General features: G+C 49.5%; 1 protein-coding gene across 11 annotated transcripts in view; it reads right to left on the bottom strand.

Moving 5' to 3' along the window:
• Positions 1-13,365, bottom strand: part of ATP2B2 (ATPase plasma membrane Ca2+ transporting 2) — a 372,053-nt gene that overhangs the window by 74,590 nt on the left and 284,098 nt on the right. For all 11 annotated transcript variants that reach the window (XM_072785140.1, XM_072785138.1, XM_072785142.1 and 8 more), the window contains 2 exons: positions 7,425-7,622; positions 943-1,200 (listed from right to left, as the gene is read on the bottom strand). In XM_072785140.1, the coding sequence (XP_072641241.1) occupies positions 943-1,200; positions 7,425-7,622 (456 nt within the window). The remainder of the gene's footprint in view (positions 1-942; positions 1,201-7,424; positions 7,623-13,365) is intronic.

Below are 13,365 nucleotides of genomic sequence, written 5' to 3'. Positions count from 1 at the left end.
CGTAGCCTGCTGTGGATTTGGGGTCCAATTTTCTCAACGATTCATGCTTCTTTGATCTCAACTATGGTTTGGGAAGTTGTTTAGGAAGGAACTAGTCTGTCCTCACTATGCTAAGGAGACCCTAAGACAGGCACATTATCAAAGGAAACCAAGCCTCCTAAGGCAGAGTGAAGAGGGCACTCCAATCTTTCCCCCATCTTCTGCATCTACTTACCCAGGGCATGTCTTGCCTAAACTCCCTTTGATGCCATTAGGCCTGACCACTGTCTCCATGGCAGTATCACAGGCCTAGAATGTTTGCTCATCCACGTCCACTCCCTACAACACCTTCTCTAGCCCAACAACCACTCATCAATAGCCAAATCAGATGTAGGAAATGGATTGCATCTCATAAACCCATCCTGAGTGTTAGTGGTCCTTGGAGTATTATGTTGAGAAGACTTCTGTATCTATGCTTTGAGCTGTGATTTTTTAAAAAAGATTTTATTTACTTATTCATGAGAGACATAGAGAGAAAGGGAGAGGCAGAGACATAGGCAGAGAGAGAAGCAGGCTCCCCGTGGGGAACCTGATGTGGGACTCGATCTCAGGACCCCAGGATCATGACCTGAGCCAAAGGCAGATGCTTAACCTCTGAGCCACCCGGGTGCTCCTGAGCTGTGATTGATTAGTAACATCTGCTACAGGTGGAGGTTTTTGAGACTAGTAGCACATGTGCCATGGATTTGCCATTTCTGTCTTTAAGTGGATTCTGGAATCCTACCTCCTTTAGGGAGTAGCCTTCTACCTCCCAAAGGATCTCAGAAGATATCTTGGCTCAGAATGAGCCTTCAGGGACCAACCCCCTCACTTGGGCCAGCCTCTCTGGGTCTGCCTGCCTATCCTGTCCCACCTCTGCCCAGACACTAGGTCTAGTCCTGGCACTGTGGCTGGGACACTTACCATATTTGACCTGGGCGATGTCCCCAACAACAATCTCAGCCACAGGGATCTGGACCACCTGGCCAGCCCGGACCACGGTGAACTTCTGCTCCTGTTCAATGCGGCTCTGCAGGCCTCGGAACTGCTTCTCTTTGCTCCAGTCATTGAAGGCCGTGACCAGGACCACACAGATGACTGAGAGGAGGATGGCTGCCCCCTCGATCCAGCCTGCCTCTGCCTCCCCTTCATCCTCTGCCCCGCCCTGGGCCGTTGCACATCCTGCAGAGAGCAGAAGGAAGCAGGCAGGGTGGGGTCAGCCAGACAGGAGGAGCCCACGGGGATGGATTTAAATCCTAGCTCTGCCAAGCAAAAAAAAACACTGATCATTAGATGAACCTGATCCAATTGATTCACTGCATCTGGGTGGCAAGCCCTTTGGTTTCCTGCCTTTGTTCTAGGTGTGAAATCTTGGACAAATGACTTCACCTTGTGAACCTCAGTTTTCACATCTATAAAAAGGAACAGATATGCTCTGTCTGGGAGGCCTATTGTGAGGATTGAACTTCAATGAGGTGAGGTCCTTGGCGGCTCCAGCACAGACCCAGAACAGGAGAGAGAGGCCTAATTCATGAGAAAAGAGCAAAAGTGGGGCTGTAAGAGAATGAAGGTGATCAGTACTGCATGTGCTTTAGGGTCTAGAGTGCAGTTTTGCTGGTGGGCTTCCTTCCATGCTTCCAGCAACCAGGGGGGCACGTCTCCAGACAGCAGACTAGGGGTGGGGCTAGGGGTGGGGGCAGGATCCACAGTTCCAGGCCAGTCCTCCAACGGGCTAGTTCTAATCCTACCATTGCCCCTGTAAGATCCTGGGGAACTCACTCTTCCTCCCTGAGTAGCAATGTCCTCCTCTGCAAAATGGGAGTCACAGAGACCTCCTTCCAGGTTCCAGGAAAGGACAGTGGAAGCTCCAGCCAGGGCTCATGGCATTTATGCAGCCCTTTCTGGATTTGAAGCCCTACTACACAGCGAGGCCACCCACACTCCAGGCTGCGGGCTGCTTCTTTGTCCTACATGACTCAGCATCCTACACCCTTGCACCATTGAACCTCCCAGTCTGGTTCCCCAAATGGCTTGATGCCTGCGAGGGTCCCCCTATGAACAGAAAAATAAAGGAGCAGACACATCTGATATAAAGGTTTCAGGTCTGGCCCGTGGAGCACTGAGTCCTAGATCTCTCCAAACTTCTTCACAGGAGTGAAGCAGAACTGCTGCAGCAGAACTAGCCCAGACTCTTTTCCCCGACAGAAGGTGGTGAACAGCCTCTTCCATGGAAAGTGACACTGAGCAGCATCTGACTCTCCATTGCTGGAAAACTCAGGGGTGTTCCCTTTCAGGGCACCTGGGCAGGGGACTGGACCATTCACCAATTACTTGCACCAAGTACTTATTTTAATTCTCAAGCTGGCCAAGAGAAGTGGTTCAGGGAGGGGTGGATACTCACCTGGGGTCACACAGCAGATCTGGAGTTTGAATCTAGGCCTGGAATTTGATCCTGGACCTGGCCTGCCTACTGTACCTGAACCCAGTGGCCCCTTCTGACATGTGCCGCCCTCACGTGCCAAAGACCCATGGCTGACTGTCTGGAAGTCCAATTCAGTCCCAAGGAAGAGAGAACAGTTTTGAGAGACCCCAGCTGGAGGCTGGGGGTCAGAGGCAACATGAGAAGAGGGCCATGTAGTATCAGGGAATGTTTTCCAGCTCCTGGAGGCATAGAGGTCAAGGCTAGCTGGTGGCCTAAGCTTTGGCCAACCCAGAATCACGCAACCCAGCAGCATGTGTCACTGGAAAATTCTACAGCTTACACTGACCCAGTCACTCCCTGCAGGTTAATAAACAACCACTTCATTGCACAAGGTCCTTGATGTCACTCTTTGTTTCTTTTGGAATTTCAGACTTTTCCAATAATTTTAAATTGTTTAACTGGACCAGCTTTTAGTGCTAATGATCATCATATTCGTGCTAACAGTAACCGACATCAGGCCAGCCTTGAGTTTGAATCCCCACTGTGCCACTTCATTGTTGTGTGCCTATGACCTAGCTACTTAACCACTGCACCTCAGTTTTCTCATCTGCAAAATGGGGGTGAGGACAGGCCCAGGTAGCTGAGAGGACTCAGGGAGGGCCTTATGTAAAGCATTCACCTTACCAAGCACACGTAAACACAGAGCAGAAGCTTGCTTTCTTTCTTTCTTTCTTTCTTTCTTTCTTTCTTTCTTTCTTTCTTTCTTCTTTCTTCTTCCTTCCTCCCTCCCTTCCTTCCTTCCTTCCTTCCTTTCTCTCTTTTTCTTTTTTTCTTTCTTTAGATTTTATGTATTTATCCATGAGAGACACACAGAGAGAGGCAGAGATATAGGCAGAGGGAGAAGCAGGGTCCCTGTGGGGATCCTGATGTGGGACTAGATCCCAGGATCCCAGGATCATGACTTGAGTCAAAGGCAGATGCTCAACCACTGAGCCACCCAGGATTCCTAAAGGTGCTGTTTCTTGTTGTCCAGTGTACAGGGTGTATAAATGCATTCGAGGTCCACAGACAGCCTTGAATGCATTTGAGTTCCACACCCAGCTGGAGTTCAGCACCATGTGATGATGGGGGCAGGGAGAGGAACGAGAGTGCTCCTCAACCATCATAAGTGACACCAGTGGAAGTCCCAGAGACTGGGAGAGTCCAGTGAACCTTGCTAAACTGAAATCCAGTCCATGGTGATGTGCTTTTTTGGGTTTCAGGGGAGTGACTTGAGATAGAGCCCCAGTGCTTTGCTTTATGGGACTTTTGTTACTCTCTGCCTCTGCTACATGCTTTGTAAATGGGAAGACTGTTCTTTCCCTGTTGCATGTTTCGTCAATGCCTTGCCTCCCCCATTACAGATTATAGCAATTACAAGCATTCAGGACACTTAGAAATAGCCCAGGACCATGGAAAGCCTTTGGGTTCTGGAATTATAAAGACTTGATTTCGAATCTAGGCTCTGCTGTGTGATCTTGGGTAAGTGACTTGGCCTCTCTGAGTTTCAGTTTGAAAAGCTATAATGTGGGATGACTTTGTGAGCCCAGAGCCTTCTAAGGGCCTGGCATATATTGGATACATGATAAGCGTGTCTGCTCTCCATTTCCATGAACTACTCTCTTTGGACTGACTCTGGAAGCCAAGGGTATGGTGGTTGAACAGGATTCACTCTTTTCCCTTGACTCCCAACCCTGCTTGTTGCTTTCGTCTATTCAATACCATGATAAGCGTGTCTGCTCTCCATTTCCATGAACTACTCTCTTTGGACTGACTCTGGAAGCCAAGGGTATGGTGGTTGAACAGGATTCACTCTTTTCCCTTGACTCCCAACCCTGCTTGTTGCTTTCGTCTATTCAATACCAAGGAGCCCTTTGGGTCCTTCAGGCCTCTCTGCAGGCAAAAGCCGATTGGTTTTTACTTCCTTCTAAGAAGCATCTGATGGTCACACAGTGCTTTGGCATGGCCAGAAAGTGGGGCTATGGATTACTGGGTGAGGCCTTCAGCTACCAGGAGCTGCTGGACCCTGGGAACAACTCATGCTATCCCTGGTGCAATCAGGGAGGAGAGATAAGGGAGGGGAGGAAGGGGGCTCTGGGCAGGCTGTGCTGAGATCTCCTCTGGGGCCCTTCAGACTGGGGCAAGCACAGGTTCTGCAGATTGTGGCCACAGGGTCTTGGGAGCCTGCAGCTGCTCTCTCTGGACCTGGGGATTTGTAGGGTTTGGCTTTTGTCTGTTTGACCTCAGGGAACCTGTCTGGCCTCTCTGGACCTATCTCTACTTGTCCACCAGTAAAACAGGGAAGCTACTTTCTAGATGGTTATTGGATCCTGGCATCAAATAAAGGCCCTCGAAAGTGGAAGAGACACACATATTTTCTAAGCACCTACTATGTGTCTGTCACTCTGCTGACACTCAGACACTAGGAGAGCTGTCACGGGCAGGGAATTGGGCCCAATCCCAGCTCTGCTACGAACATCCCGTGTGACCTCTGACAAGTATCTGGAGGCCCCTGAGTCAAGAAAGCAAACAGGAGAGGGCTATGGATGCTGCAAGGCTCTACAGCCTGGAAGTCCATCACCAGCAGCCTTCTGGACATGACTAATGAAGCTTGAGCCTGACTTGGCGGGCTATGGTTCTGGCAACATGGAAGGTCCAAGACTCAGAGCCCGGGCTGGGTCCTGGATATCGGGGATTACATATAGCCACAGAGTACAGGAACTGTACTGGCCCTATGGGGCCAGAATATGTGCAGCTTCCCTCATCTACACAGATCTTGGCTTGAGCTGGCGTCTCAGCTGGAGACAGGGTGGGGCAGTAGAAAGCACCAGAAGACATGGGTTTAAGATCCATCCCTACTGCCTAATAAGCTGCGTGACCTTGGGTAAGTCCTTCACTGTTCTGGGCCTTGGTTTCCCCCTCTCTAGGATGGAAGAGGTTGCAGCCATCTGTTTGGAGGGCTGTCTGTGGGGAGGCTCCTCCTGGCACACCCTAGAAGCTCAATCCGTGCTCCTACTGCACCCCCTCCACCATCTGCCCTCTGACTTCTAATCTTGCACTAAACTGGGTCACAGGAAGCCACTTACCCGGGTGGCACTGACACAGTCCCATCCCTTCCTGAGGAAATGCAGCCGAGGGATAGGAGCGTGGGCTCAGAAGCCAGAATGTCTGGGTCTGATTCATGGTTCTGCTGCTTCTTAGAGTGTGACCTAGCAAGTCATTTACTGTCTCAGGGCCTCGGCTCCTGGATGATAGCAGCACCTACCCACAGGGTTGTTGTGATGATCAAATTAATTTCTACTGTAAATACTCCCAACTAGTGGTGGCTATAAAAATAGAAGAATGATCGTTATTATTATGCTTGCGCATAAGTTTTATTCCAATAGCCAGGTACAATCTTCTTCTACATTTTCTATGAAATTCCTGCAAAGACTGCTTCCCAATGTGCATCATCTTATAATGTCCTATGTGAAAGTTCATCCCAGAATTCACTGTCAGGGAACATACTATCTTCCTAAACAACTGTTTTCCCTCCTGGTTGCATAGCTCAAGCTATGCAAGTCATCCTAATTCTCTTTCTGCCTTGGCTGCCAGGAAGCTTAAAGTCAAATTTAAATCCCAATCATGGTAGCAAATATAGTGAGTTTATTTGTTCCATTCCTTTCCTGTCTGACTTTCTATTTGACTTCGTCTTGTGAGATGTGTCCTTCTTTTGTATTTCCTCTCTGGAAAGAGGTCACGCAGGATAAAAAGCAATTTAGTAATATAACATAAAATTGAGGTAGTTGGCCTAATAGACTTGTTTATCTCATTTCTTGGGGAACTCAGGCTTGAGAGAGGGTGAGGGGACAGATGATCAAGGAATTGCGGAGACCACCTTCTCGCCTGGGGGAAATGAGGCCCATGATAGGTATTTCTTGTAAACTATTCACTTTCTATTTGCTTGCTTGAAGTAATGAACAAAGTAGGATTATCTTTTTAGGGCATTCATTAAAAAAATGCCAGATGATAATTAATAACAAGTGTTTATAATATCCTACTAATGAAAAACTGGATTGTAAAAATCCAACAAAATAATATCTCTTATGTGATCCCATTTATCCTGTAATGTGTGTGTGTGTCTGTCTATCGTGTGACATGGGTTTGAAAGACTTTGTCATTTTAAAGGATAGATAGAATTATCGAGTTGATAAAGCCCTAGCCCTTAGCCTTAGCAGGTGCTCGGTTTCTAGAATTAAAGTTGAGGTTTTCCATTAGAAGTCCTAAGTTCTGACTTTGAGAAGAGTGGGTCTGCTCCAGAACCTTTCTTGGATGAATGGGACAGTGTTTCCTTGGCCTACAGAGCAGAGTCCCCATTCAGAACTCAGGACAGATTTTGGGAAGCCCACTTGAGACAGGGACTCCTCATGTGGGAAAACATATTTAGCGCCAGCCCTTTGAGTTGTGCATGATATTGAACCAATCTTGGGATGGAAATGTGAGGGAGGAGGAGCAGCATGGATGCTGAGTCCTTCTCACGCAATGTGCAAAGGATATGATCCAAGAGGGGGACTGGAAGGAGGAAGTTTGGGCAGCCACACCCATGGTGGTAGCAGGTCTGGCACCCACTCCATGTCCTTGAGCGAGTTAATGCACTTCTCCATACCTTGGTTTCCTCATCTTTAAAATGTGCATAATCATGGCCCTTACCTCATGGGGTTTTAGGAGGATGACTACTCAGCCCAGAGCTCAGCACACTGTAAGTGCTCAGTACATGCTCACTGTAGTTATTCTCAGCGTTGGTGCAATCCTTGCATCTCACACATAGGAGAAGTGGGGGATGTGGGTCAGGCCCTGCCTCCTGGGCCTCAGTTTCCCCATCTGGAGGGAGCCTCGGCTGAGCCCTGGGTACCCTCAGGCGTGGCTGGGCCTGCGTGTTGCAGGCTCGGGAGTGGGGGGGTCTTACCTTCATTGCTCTCTCCAGGTGGGTGGTAGAAGGACAGCCCCAGGGAGATGATGGCCGCAATTTCCAGGATGATCAGCGTCACATCTTGCAGTGCCTCCCACACCAGCTGCAGGAAGGTTTTTGGCTTCTTTGGAGGTATAAAGTTTTGCCCAAAAATCTGCTTTCTTTTTTCCAGATCTGGAGCGGTGCCTGGCAAACCTGCGGACAGAGCGCAGAGAGGTTGGCCTGGGCGGCCTGAGAGAGATGCTTGCGATCTCAGGATTGGGCCTGTGTGCGGCAGGCCCTGTGGTGAAGCACAGAGAAGGGGAGACAAGGCAGGAAACTTGCAGGGACTACCCAAGAGGCCAGCACCCAACACTCGCTTCAGGCCCAGAGTGGGCTCCCGTGAAACGCCAGAGACACAATGTAGTGGGGTGAATACCACCACCCCTCCGCATATGGTATGTCCACGTCCTAATTCCTAGAAACTGTGAATGTGACCCTAGTTAAGAAAATGGTCTCTGCTGACGTAATTAAGTTAAGGATCTTGGGACGATGTCACCCTGGATTATCTAGGTGGGCCCTAAACCCAACGACAAGTGTCCTTTTAAGAGACAGAGGGAGAAGACACAGACTCAGAGGGCACAGGCCATGTGACGTAGAGGTAGAGAGGGCAGGAGGCAGCCATGAGCCAAGGAATGCCAGATTCATGAAGGAGCCCAAAGAAGCAAGGAAGGGCATGTTCCCTAAAGCTTCAGGAGGCAGCACAGCCCCGCTGATGCCTGGTTTCCAGACTTCTGGTCTCCAGAACTGTGAGAGCTAAATGCTCTTACTCTAAGCCACCCGAATTGTGGTCCTTTGTTACGGCGGCCACAGGAAGCAACTACCCAACGCCAGACCCACCGTGCACCACACCCTTGCTCCTGCTTTGTGTTTCCTCCTTCCCTCCCCATTGAGCAGACTCGGAATCCTCTGCCTGGGTTTGAACCCCAGCCTGTGCCTCCATCTCTCTGAGCCTCACTGTCTTCCTCTGCGATGCAGATGACTGTACCTAGCCCACGAATGGTTGTGAGCATCTTATGAGATAATCCATGAGGTCAATGTTTGTTGAGCACCTACTATATGCCCAGCATTGTTCTAGACACTAGGATAGAACAGTGAGAGACACAGAGCATCCTCCCAGAGGAGTTGACCTCTCAGTGGACACAGGTGACATGCTCAAGTGGTTCCTGGGGGCTGTCAGACGCCCAATCGAGGCTAGTGGTCATGGCTCATCTTATAAACCAGGGGGTAAAGCACAGTCCTCATCATGCAGGGCTGGTACACAGTGACCTTCCAACCCACCGTTTCTTCACTTCCAGACAATTCTCCCTGACTCACCAATACGATCCTCTCAGCAGCTTTTGGAGGGTTCCTCACTGCTTCTAGAATAAAGCCCATGTTTCTCAGCCTGGCACTCTCGATGTGACCCTCCAAGCCATGTTTGCAGCCGCATTTCCACTACTTGGCCTGCTCCCAGCCAGACCAGGCCAGTCCTCCACTGGCATGGCTCGTGTGTTCCTCTTGCCACATGTTTGGTCAGCTGTGCCTTTTCCCTTTCCTCCTCCCAGCTCTATTTGCCTGTCTGTAAGTCCCCTCCCAAACTCACCCACACCACAGTGTGAGTGACCAAAAGCTTGGCAAATCACCCCGGGCACATCTGCGCCTAGAAGAGGAGCCTGAGAGCTAAACTTGGCGTGGTGGGATTCCAGTGTGTGATGAAGAGAGGCCAGCACTCATCCTTGCTTTTCTCCCTCCTTTGATACTACCCTTATCACCCCAAGTCACTGGTGTCACCCTTAACTTTTTCCACAAGTGCCTGGGCACACTTCCTGCCTGGCTCATGCTGTTCAGAGAGCCACAGAGAGACATTGCTTCCGTATATACTGGCAAGTCCATTCTCAGAATGCCTCTGCTGACCAGCACTCCCCTCCGCCCCAGGCAGTCAGCAGCACCCTGCCCTCACCCCTAGGTGACCTTCACCAGCAGGGCTGACCTATTCACTGGATCTGTGTCCCACCTGGGTCCCTTGGGGGCAAAGATGGCTTTGCTTCCTGTCCCTCGGGTCCTGGCACTGAGGCCACCAACTACCCTAGAATCCTTCTACCCACTGAATGCACGGGTGACAGGCCCAAGTGTTATGTGTCTGGCATGAATGTCATCACCAGGAACGCAGCACAAATGGGCCCCCCACAAGTGGGCAATGTCAGTCCTGTCCCTGAGGCCAGCCTAACCCCAGCTCATCTGTGGCTTAATGAAGACAGCTGGAGAGTGGGTACGGAGGGGTTGGGGAGAGGCACACCCTCATCAGACTCTGGCCTCAGTCCACTTCAGAGAAGGGGAAATATGGAAGGACCCCTAGAACAGTACTGTTAGCATGCTAGTGTTGGAGCCCTGGAACATTCCGCTGCTATCATTATGGGGGTCTAGTGGTTTAATAGCATATGGTTCTAGAGTTCTACCAGTCATTTGTTAGCTTATCCATCCATTGGTTTATTCAACCTGTTTCTTGGGCCTCCACTGTGGGCCTAGCCAGGTGCTGGGTGCTGCATGCTGGGGAGAGTGATGAGAAGGGAACAGTCCAGCAGCTCATGGACATAAGGGCTCAGTGGTCCGGCAGTCCAACAGCCTATGGTCAGGGGTACAGGGAGACAGGCATGTCCCCTGTCTGGATTCTGGGTACAAGCCTCCTCTGATGCTGAGAGTGAGACCTCCACTGGGAGCCTCTAAAAGCCATCCTGGCTGAGACAGTATGGGAAAGCCTAGGGGTGGCTTGTTCCAGGGGTGATCCCACACTGGCCTAGCAGTACAGATAAGCTCTGGAGAGCCAATGTCCTCCTGTGCAGTAAGAATCAGGAATCCCAGAGCTAGGCTATACCTATTATATGGATGGGAAAATTGATTGAGGCCTTCACAAGATCAATCTGCTGGGTTAGAGCCACCTTGGGGCCCTCAGAACTCAAGTCAGTCCTGTCCTAAGCATGTGGAAATGTTGCCTCTACCAGCCCATGCTGGGGTGGCCATCTAGGTCATCTAAGTAGAGAGCAAACCGGCATGATATAGTGTGATTCTAGGAACTGCAGGAAGGTTCCTTGTCCTCCTTCCTTTGTCCAATTCTACCCATAGTCAACATTTAAAATTATTCCACTTGGGCTTCATTTCTTTAAGTAAAAGCTCCAATTCCTTTAGATTTCCTGGAAGAAGGAAGCCATCGTCAGTTCTGGATACCATGACGTGAATGAGTTTTAGGCTTTTTTTCCTGGGAGTGGGTTTTGATAAAAGGAAGAAGGGAGAACTGGGGAGAATGGTGGGCCTCTGAGGGAAGGGGCCATGACTAGTCAACACTGGCCTGTTAAGGCATTTGCTGGGCCTTGACTAGTCAGTTCCTGTCTCTGAGCCTCATCTTGATAGTAGAAGAGTTCAATACCATGGGTGGACCCTGAGGATCCCAGGGGTTCTGAGGTCTGCAGGTCCTGAAGTGGTCCTGCTGGGGATGGTTCACATCTGGGGGCTTTTCATAGATTTGGTATAAATAATGGCTTCACGGGATGCCTGGGCGACTCAGCAGTTGAGCGTCTGCCTTTGGCTCAGGTTGTGATCCCAGGGTCCTGGGATCGAGTCCCGCATTGGGATCCCCACAAGGAACCTGCTTCTCCCTCTGCCTCTGTCTCTGCCTCTCATGAATAAATAAATAAAATATTTTTAAAAAATGTGTATCAGTCATAATGGCAACTTAAAAAGAAAAATGGTTTCACTTAGAAGCAGCTTAGCAAGTCTGGGGTCAGCCTATCACCTGGGCCCATCTGATTGATTCAGAGAGAGGTGACTCTTCTGAGGGTCTGTGATTCAGATGTTCTGGAGTCTACAGGGTGACCAGCTGAATACATGAGTATTCTCCAGTTCTGGGAGTTTGGTCATGGCTCAGGGGTTCTTGTTGTCCAGGCCAGGCATTGAGATCCTGGGTCCTAGGACAGAGCACAGGGCAGGGGTTGCAAATCTGCACAGCTGTGGGACTGATCAACTTTTGAGAATGAGTGAAGTGCGTGGGCGGGAGGCAACCGGGAATAGTGGGGACTGGGCCAAAGTGAAGAATCCCAGCCCGTCTTAAGGGGCCAGCTCTTTCTTAGCTCCTGTGGGAGAATGTGAACCCAGTGTGGCAGTCTTCCAAGAGAAGCTGGGCACCTGGAATTTGATGTTAAAATCCCCCCATTAGAAACAGTCCAGGGCCAAATACAACACATCTGGGAGCTAGATTCAACCTGGGGGTTGCTGGTGTGAGACTGTTAAGGCTCTGGGCTGGAGAAAAGGGGAGAGTGGGGATGGGCCAGAGAAGAACAGCCTCTCTAACTCTTCCTCCTCTGTCCTGGACTTCTCCCTCCCCAGCATCATGTCCTGCCCTGCTCCCTACAGGTTTCTGAGATCCCTTCTGTTTTTCAGAAATAACAACTCATGGATAAAAATATTTGTGTTCTGTAGGGCCAGTCTTACTTAGAAACTGTGAGGCAGTTTCCCCACAACAAACACCCCAGTGTGTACACCCAAGATAGGAACCTTGGGTATTGAGGCTCACGATGGGTGACCGAGATGACAGATAATGGCCATGACGTCTCGTTCACCTTCTTCTTCTCAGCGGAAGGTGGGTCGAGCTAGAGTTGGGGATACCAAGCCCTAAGAACTCAGATGGGGTTTAAATGCAGATGTCATGGGTTCAAATCCTGCCAGTTGAGTGACTTTGGGCAAAAGACTTCACCTCTCAGTGCCTCAGTTTCCCCATCCATAAAAATGCAGGTCACAGTAGGGCCTGCTCCATGAGGTTGGTTAAGGCTTTGGCAGGATGTTTCCCGGTAGGTGCACAGTGCTGTGTCTGACACTGGGTAAGGATACTGTGTGATTATCACCCAGTTTTAGATGGTTTGGGTGATAATCATGACCTCTTGGAGGAGGAAGTCTTTGGACAGGTGGGATTTCAGTAATATGGGGAGGAGGTGGTCAAGGTGAGGGCAGGTACAGTGGAAGGGGCATATGAGTGCAGATGAGCCTCTTATCCTCTCTAGACCTCAATTTTCCCACATGTGACATGAAGGATTGGCCTGACTGATGGCTGATGTCTGGTGTTTCTGATACCTTGTGTCCAAAGCTACTGGATTTGAAGACCTAGAGGTGGGATATCCCACTGTCCAATTCACCTACTACAGCCCTTCCAGGAGTGGAATCTTGAAGTCTCCCTGCCTTTTGGCTGGAAATTGACATAACGATTTTGGGGAGCAGAAACAACAGAAGGTGGTGTGAAAGATGAATGGTGCTGGAGATTCAATTTAGATTAAGGAGCATCTCACCATTTAGCATATTAAAAATTAACATTCTGTGTCAAATATCACTGGACAAAGCCAGCAAGGCCTTGAAAATTCAGAAACACAGTGGCTGGGAATTGATGTAAGAAGCAGTGTGGGGTTGTGAGGTTCCAACACAAATCTCTTTTTGCACAAGAAGCAGAGAACAGAGCACCGAGTAAGGAGCCAGATTTGTGGATATACTGGGTTAATTATTTCATCCCTAGGAGACTCAGTTTCCTCATTAATAAAATGGGAGCAAAATAACCCCTAGACTGTGGTGAGCCATACACAGAGGAATGTCTGCAAAAGCTCTCTGTAAATTGTACAGGTACAGTAGTTGTACCTTCATGGTAAAAAACAAAAAAACAAAAAAATCCTCCAGAACTTGTGCAAATTCTCCTACTGGGATCAGAATTTGTGTGTTCTATTAGTCATGTAACAGGAGAAAGCCAAGTGCAGGGCACGGGAAACTTTGGTTGTACAGGAATTATTTGTTGTAATGGCTGCTTGCTATCATTGGATATTTGAAGAATCTATGCCCCAAATTTCCTCTTTATCCAGCTATCCTGGGCACAACTGGATTTTTTTAG

Source organism: Canis lupus, chromosome 19 (genome assembly GCF_048164855.1).
Source record: "Canis lupus baileyi chromosome 19, mCanLup2.hap1, whole genome shotgun sequence".
Classification (NCBI taxonomy): domain Eukaryota; kingdom Metazoa; phylum Chordata; class Mammalia; order Carnivora; family Canidae; genus Canis; species Canis lupus.
Note: the sequence above shows the minus strand (reverse complement) of the source record. Positions and strands in the feature narration are given on the sequence as shown.